Below are 8,276 nucleotides of genomic sequence, written 5' to 3'. Positions count from 1 at the left end.
TCCTCCCAAGTGCTTGCCTAGACACTTCAAAGTTTGGGACCCTTATTCCTATAATTAAAGTAAAGATAGTAAATTCCTATCGCTTAAAGATGCCACATGCTTGGCTGGAGGGCATATTAAAATCAAGCTGAGACCAGAGTAGGAGGTCCCTTCCTGCTGGCTTGCTTTCATAGTACTGAAAGGTACCAATGTAGACTGCTAGGGAAAATGTCACTAACAGTCCTGCTCAGCTTTGAACCCCGAGTCCTACAGTACCAAGGAAGATGTACGGACAGATGAAATAGTAACATGACTGTTGACTGTCATGGGTGCAACCGACTGTTTTCTGTTTGGACTTATGGCCTTCCCACAAGAGGGAACTCATATCTAGGTCCAGAAGTCGGGACTAAAGACAGGAGCTGCCGAGGTCATAGTCCCAGGTGAGAAGGCCACTGTTGTTGTTAAATGGATGCACTCACACCTGGCAGCTTACTTTCAAAGCATCAGTGTTCCAGCCAGAGATTAATGCTGCTATCAGCCTAGACTGATTGTGGAAGGTATTAGTGTCCATGAGAAGTCCTATAAAAGACCACCAGTCATATATGCAATCAGCAAGAGAATTTAATAAATGTAGTTGATATATTGTGTATCCTAATAAACTTATCTAGAGGTCAGAGGACAGAGCCAGCCACTAGATTTGACATAGAGGCCAGACAGTAGTGGCACACACCCTTAATCCTATCACTCAGGAGGCAGAGATCCATTTGGATCTCTATGAGTTCAAGGCCACAGCCAGCATGGCGACAGCCAGCATGGCGACACAGGCCTTTAATCTCAATACCAACCATAGAAGACCTGGAGGTCTGTACAGACAGGCAGTGACAAGGAGATCATGTGGCTGGGTTTACAACCAATGAGAAAGCAGAACAGAAAGTCTATAAAAAAGAAAAACACACAGAAGTAGCTCTCTAGTGGAGAGGAGAGACAGAGAAGCAGTGAAGGGTAAGGTTTTCAGCTCTCAGCTGTTGCTCTGACCTCATGGTTTTTAACTCTGCAATTGGCTCTGTGTTTCTTATTTAACAAGACAGTTGCATCTACACTTCAGTCTGAGGAAACAAGATCAGCTGAGGAGTAGGTGAGGTGAGGAAGCTGTGGCTTGTTCTGTCTCTCTGATCTTTCAGTTTTCACCCTCCAGGTTTTTAATTAATAAGACCTTTTAAGACTCATGTTACAAATAAAAAAAATTCCAGCATGCTAGGGTCAAACCATTTGACAAAGTGACAAAATGGCAACCCCAAGAGAATCTTGCAGGCTCCTTTTAAGCAGGATTAGGGGGATTCCAACTGTGGTTAAGTGTACTTTAAAACTATAAGGTATAGACCCTTACTGGTACAGGAATCATTTTATGATTGGCTCATGACATCTGATCAGCAACTGTGGCTGCAGTGTCAAGGGTCTGTCTGACTGAAAATAGCAAGAACAGTTCCCACTTGTGACTGGGTAGGACCTTATTTGGCTACCAGACTGGGTGTACTTCCTAAGGTCTGACTGAAGCCAGACATGAGGATGGTGGAGTAATATGGGACAGTGGTCTTAGCAAACTGGCCCCTGGAGTAAAAAAATAAAAGAGAGAAACAACTGGCCCTGTTAGGTTCAGTCCTGTTATAAGATGGATGAACACTTCGGAAGGAAACTTAGATTTGCAGTAGGTGGTACACTACTGAGACTTAAACTGATCAAGCTCTTATGAATAATTGGTTGTTGCTGAACCATAATGGCCCAGTAATCATCCATAGAGGGAAGAAAATAACCAAACATCTACATCACCCTCTCCAAAGCTCAGAGAACATTGTGGAAGAGGAGGATGAACAGAAAAAGGAGTGGAGTGTTGTGTACCTATCTCCTCATTAAAATTCAGGAAGCAACCAAGCATGGAATCTCAGCATTTGGGAGGCAGAAACAAATGGATCTCTGTGAGTTCCAGGTCAGCTAGGGCTACATTGTGAGACCTTGTCTCAAAAATAAAGAAATAAAGAAAAGAAAAGAAAGGATTCAGGAAGTAAATAAAACTTAGAAGGCCCAAGAAATAAGTGAAACTCACAGGTCTTAGGAAGATCCTGAAGCTTACAAGATTCAAAGGGTCCCATCCCAGGGTTATGTAAGCAATAACAATCAATGGAGAGAAGAGACTGAGCAGCCAAGCTACCTACATGTTGTGCCAAGAGCACTAGAAATAAAGATTTCACAAATCATCACTCATGTTGGGGTGGGCTTTTCTGCAATGCAGCTACCTTTGAGTCACCTGAGGGTCTGCAAGTGAACCATATAAATTCACTAGTTCACGAAGCTAGACTCGAATAGGATAGGGATTTGCTGTTTGTTTGTTTGTTTGTTTGTTTGTTTGTTTTACCAGGTGCCTGGGATGAATAGGTGTTTGCATTTTCCCAGGAAAAGCCACATAACACATTTATGTCTAATGATTCCCCTCTTGAGATCCTGAATGCACAAACAGAGTAAACTAATCAATAAGAAGAAAATCAAAGAGGGTGTTGCCCAGGATTCATAGCAAGAGGTGGATTCTAGGTCATGGCCCTTCTTTCACACACAGATGGGCACTCCTTCTTCATCATCCACTGCCTCAGGTCCCCAGCCACTCAGTCCTTCCCAAGGTATTTCTGCTGCCCACTACCTGCTCTGCTCTGCTGCTCCGCTCTGCTGCTCCCCAAGCTCCCTGTGGCTGCTGAGACAGCTCTGGGAGACCAGCTCCAGGCTGCTGTGTCAGTGCTGGCATTGGTTTGTGGCACAGTTCCTACTTGGTCACCAGCACCTCATTCTGTTGTTCCAGGAATCACACTTAGAAACCAGAAATTGGGGCTGGAGACGTTATGTGAGGAACACACTTGCTGCACACACAGGAGAACCTGGGTTTGATCCCCAGAACGTCAAAGCCAAGTATGCTGATATGTGCTTACGGTTTCAGTGCCAAGGAGGCAAACAGGTAGATCCTTGAGGTCTCTGGTCCAGCCCCCTAATCTAATTGGTGAGGCCCTGGTCCCAGGGAGAGACCTTGTCTCAAAAAAGAAGGCAGACAGTTCCTGAAGAAGGACACCCAAGATATATATCTCTAATCTATATGCATGTGCATGTGTACACACACACACAGAAAAAGAGAGCGGGGGACAGAAACAGGAAGTAAAAACCTCAGTCACAGTAGACGTGAGAATCCTGCTGGCCTGGCAAGAGTGTCAGCAGTCCGCTTTGGCATGGAAAACCTCTCAGCTCACGTGAGCTTCATTTCTTTGTCTACAATGAGGCAGAATGATACCTCTGGTGTTAGCTGGAATGAGCCAGTAAGAGGAGATCATGAATAATTCCTGGCATGTGGAGTTGATGCAAATGGCATCAGAAGCTTGCCATCTCTTTGGTTCAGAAGCTTGATGTATGGATGGTGTGTAGGAACTAGGAAAACAATTCACATAATCCGTACTTGGGAGAGACAATCTCATTAGGGATTGTATTAGATACTTTCCTGATTGCTGAGACCGCATTCCTGACAAGAAGCAACTGAAGAGAAGAAGGGAAGAGGAGAAGAGGGAAGGAGGAAAGTAGGGAGAAGGAAAGAATGGAAGAAAGAAAAAGGGAAAGGGGGAAGAAGGGAAGGAGGAAGCAGGAGGAAGGAAGAAGGGAAGGAGGAGGAAGGAAGAAGGGAAGGAGGAAGAAGGAAGAAGAAGGGAAGGAGGAAGCAGGAGGAAGAAGGGAAGGAGGAAGCAGGAGGAAGGAAGAAGGGAAGGAGGAAGAAGGGAAGGAGGAAGCAGGAGGAAGGAAGAAGGGAAAGGAGGAAGGAGGAAGGGAAGGGAAGGAGGAGGCAGGAGGAAGGAAGAAGGGAAGCAGGAGGAAGGAAGAAGGGACACAGGACAAGGAAGGGTGGTCACATTGCATCTGCAGTCAGGAAGCAGAGAGAAGTGAGAAGAGAGGATGCTGGCATTTAGCTCTTTCTCCCTGTGTACAGCCTGGAACCTCAGCCAGGGATGACACTGTCCATATTTGGTATTCTTTTCTACCTTCCAGTCAAACCTTTCTGGAAACATTCTCAAAGATTCTAAATCTTTTCAGATTGACAGTGAAGATTAAACATCACCAGGACAATACAGTTGTATTTTCCAATAGCTAATCTCAGGAATACATTCTTGGGGCCAGTGAAAAAGGGGGTAGTTCAATGGTTCATTTTTCATTTTGGACATTTTATGGATTTGGACAAACATGTAATGACATGTATCTACCATGATGGCAAACATTCCACTGCTCTATAGCTCCTCCAGCAGTAAGCGAGCTAATGGACTGGAAGTCCTGTGACAAGACATTTGCTTATTCTGTGTGTTAATACATGGAATACAGGGATGAAGAAACCCCGTATGTGCTGTAGGGAGGTATGGCCACGAGAAAAGGTAACTGCACCCTGGTGAGGCAACAATGACTAAGGAATGTCCAGTGGCCGTCCTGGCAGTGAGGAGCCATAGGGAGGGAGGGGGAGGAGGGAGGGGGAGGAGGGAAGGGGAGGAGGGAGGGGGAGGAGGGAAGGAGGGGGGATAGGCTGTCATAGGAGGCAGTATGTCTGGATGGTTCAGAGCCAGGCAGCTTCCTGGATGGACAACAGGAAGAAATGAAAATTGGAGCAGAGGCACTTGAGTGGGCAAACTTGTTTCTTGTTGCTGGAGTGTGGCCGGTGAGACAGGAGGGGGCTCAGGTGAGGAGCATGGCCATTCCTGGAGCTGGGGAGGCAGCAGCAGGGGGTCAGGGAGACCCCTGCTTCTCTGCTGAGAGCTATGATTCTCTCCTGCAGAGTGGGAGGGAGAATTGACCCCTTGGCTGCCAGCTGAGCCTGAATCAGCAGGACCTGGTCACTGTGACTCAAGGTACTTTTGCTCCATGGGTCTCATATTCCTCATCTGATAAGTGGTTAGTAACAGTCGTTACCATCTGAAGATGCCGTGAGAATTAAATTTAAAGTGTTTGAAAGTCATTTATCTCACTGCCTGGTGCTTAGCATGCTCCATAAATGGCTGTTCTGGGTATTATGTGGTGCAGGATGTTATTCCAAGAGTCTTAAGTGAAGAGGGAGGCAGGGAAGATCTAATAAAAATCAGATTACATGATGAGCATGAACTTAGGCTAAAGAACATTAAAAGACATTTTTGCTGGGCAGTGGTGGCACACACCTTTAATCCCAGCACTTGGGAGGCAGAGACCAGCCTGGTCTACAGAGCAGGTTCCAGGACAGCCAGGGCTTTGCGGAGAAACCATGTCTTGAACCCCACCCCACCAAAAAAGGGGAAAATTTTCTGCCATCTATTTTCTGTGCTTAGATCCAGAGACTCAATGCCAACTGCCTCAATGGACAAACCCTGGAATCTGAACATCTCAACTTAATACAAAAAGTCTAACTTCTCACCCACTGTCTGCAGCAGGCTAGGGCAGCTATCTCCCAGGGCTGTTCCAGTGGGTGTCTAGAACTTAGGTTTTTCTTAGCTAGGGAACATGGGATACATGGCTTCCTAGGTCACTGAGACAGAAGAAAAGGACACCAAGGCTCCTAATGGCTTCATCACCCCAGATACGGGTCTCTTCAATGGCACTCACTTCTCAATGGCCAATACTGGTTTATGGCTCCAAACACCAGTGGAATCCCAAAGGATGCTGGGAGATAAAGAGGAGAGTGAGGTTATCTGGTATCATATGATCATCTCTAGAACAAACTGCCTTAGTTGAGATATCCAATCACCAGTCTGAGAGTTCCTTTGCCTTTGGCCAGAGCTGGGAGATGCTGGGCACTCTCGAGAGAGAGTCCATGCAGACATCCTTTCCTTTTGGTCTCAACAACAACCCTGGGCACAGGACCATAAGCTACACGAGGCTGTATGTTATATTTAGGTTTTTTTAATGACCATTAAGAGGAATTTTCTACAGCCTGGCAAATTATCTATACAGTAGCCACGTTTTTCACTTGAATGTGTAAATTCATTATGTATAACAAGCAAGAAAATAAATAACTGATAGAGAAAACAGCAGGTGGATAGCAAACATTATCCAATCAGGCACTTACAGCACCCAGCAGAACTGACTGGAATAGCCCAAAATTGAGAGAGCAAACAGAATGTGACACCATCAAACCCAGGCTTAAACACATGCAGCAGAACAGCTGGGGTTCCCAGTGGGGAGCTCCAGGTGGAATAGCAATCAGGAGGGTCTTTTAAGTATACTTACATAGCAAGGGGCAGACAGATAATATCAGATTGGGCACTTACAACCATCCAGCAGAAATGATTGGGGAAACTGAGGCAGCCAGCTGGAGTTCCCGATTAAACTTTTTCATCACGGATGGACATTGCATGGCTGAACTCCCGGCTTCCCATTCCCACTCCAGGGGTTTTTATCTCATGGGAAAAACCATAGTAACCTCAGTTGGAAATGGCTAGTTATTCTCAAGGATACAGTGATGTACTCAGCTGTTCAGCTCATCACAGAGTGAGGAAGGCCAGCTCATCCCTGGACAAGGAAGAGGATGGTTTGAACAAACATGCTTGGGTCTGAAGTGAGGAGAAGGGACTCCTCTGAGACCCAGCTTCCCAGTGAGCTTGAGGAGTGCATGGTAATTCACCAATATGATATACATTATGAGGAGTTAATGCTGACCTTTCCAGATTTGGGCAATTTAAACCCATTTAATGATAAAGTAGTGACATCTTGGAGCTCTGGCTTCCATAAGATGTGTAGCCAAAATGAGCACTCTGGCTAAAAAGGGTCTGGATACCCTGAGGGTTTCTTTTGTGAATAAGGGGAGTATTTTATGTCTGATAGAAAGATCAACTTTCTCTCTTTTTATTCTCTGGTTTTATTGAAAAGTACTTCATTTATAAAAATATTTTCTGCTCATATTTGACCAGAAATAGTAAAAGGTTGAAAAAGACAACCATTTATGACCTTCCCTTGGCACTGCATATGGAAAGGTTGAGGCTTATTAGTACCCTTTGGCTAGCAGAAAGTGTGAATACCTTTATTGCCTCTAACGTCATTGACACTATCTATCCATTTATCTACTAATTCTGGGTTTGATTTTTTTTTTTTTTTTTTTTTTTTTTTTTTTTTTTTTTTGGAGACAGGTTCTCTCTATGCAGACTTGACTATCCTGGAACTCACTATGTAAACCAGGCTGTCATTGAACTCACATTGATCTGTCTGCCTCAAGTGCTGGGATTAAAGGTGTGCACTACCATACCTGGCTGGGGTTTAATTTAGAAAACTTTCAGGTTCATGGAGTGGCAGATACAGCGCTTTCCCACATGTCCTCTGCCCTCACACAGGCACAGCCTCCCCCATCTTCAGTAATCACACCTCAGTGGTGCATTTGATATGGTTGATAAATATACACCATTGCTCCTGGAGTCCATAGTTCACCTTAGTGTTGGACATCTTGGTTTTGTTTGTTTGCTTGTGATTGGCATGTATATGTGTGTGGAGTCCCAAGGTTGATGTCACATGTTTTCCTTGATCACTCTTGATTGTAATATTGAGACAGGGTTTCTTAGTTTACTCCAGAGCCCACTGATTAGGCTAGTCTAACTAGGAATCTAGTTAACTAGCCAGTCTGCTCTAGGAATCTCTTGTCTTGGCCTACCAGACACTAGGATTACAAGTGGCACAGTACATCCACCTGGCGTTTGTGTGGTTGCTAGAGATCCAAACTATGGTCCTCACACATGCATAGCATATGCTCTACCCATTGAGTGGTCCCCTCCAGCTCTGGGTCCAGCTCTGGTGTAGGATATGTTGTGGGTTTGGATATATGCGTAGCAACATGCACCCGCCATTACAGCACCCTATGGAATCATCTCACTGTCTTGGAAATCCTCTGTCATTAAGTGTGCTAATAGACTAGCAAGTCTTGCACAAGACATCTGCCTAATGTTTTTCTAAACCTAAAGACCTCCACCCTATCACTTTTCTCACAAACTTATTAATTTCTCAAGAATGGGTGTTCTGGGGCAAAGGAGAGCCAGTTTAAACAGCACATTTGCAATTCTCATTGCAGAATGGTTTCATTCACGTTTTTGCTGGAGACCTCTGGTTTTGAAGGGAGACATTCACTCAATCAAATAGCAAATGGTCCAGGTGGCCTCCAGGGCCCGAGAAGACACAGCCACCTGCTATCAGGGGTGGTGCCAGAACCCTCCCCCCCAGCCGCCTTTGATCTGCCCACATCCCCACACATCAGATGTCTCTGAAGCCATGTGTCACTTGGG

The 8,276-nt window shown here is 45.2% G+C and overlaps 1 protein-coding gene across 1 annotated transcript in view; it reads right to left on the bottom strand.

The window, feature by feature from the left end:
• The window catches only part of LOC118596757 (keratin, type II cytoskeletal 73-like), a 14,619-nt gene extending 14,313 nt beyond the window's left edge, over positions 1-306 (bottom strand). The window contains exon 1 of the mRNA XM_036207636.1: positions 256-306. Within this exon, the coding sequence (XP_036063529.1) occupies positions 256-306 (51 nt within the window). The remainder of the gene's footprint in view (positions 1-255) is intronic.
• Between the last annotated feature and the right edge of the window lie 7,970 nt (positions 307-8,276).

The sequence above is a fragment of the Onychomys torridus genome, chromosome 16, assembly GCF_903995425.1.
Source record: "Onychomys torridus chromosome 16, mOncTor1.1, whole genome shotgun sequence".
NCBI lineage: Eukaryota > Metazoa > Chordata > Mammalia > Rodentia > Cricetidae > Onychomys > Onychomys torridus.
Note: the sequence above shows the minus strand (reverse complement) of the source record. Positions and strands in the feature narration are given on the sequence as shown.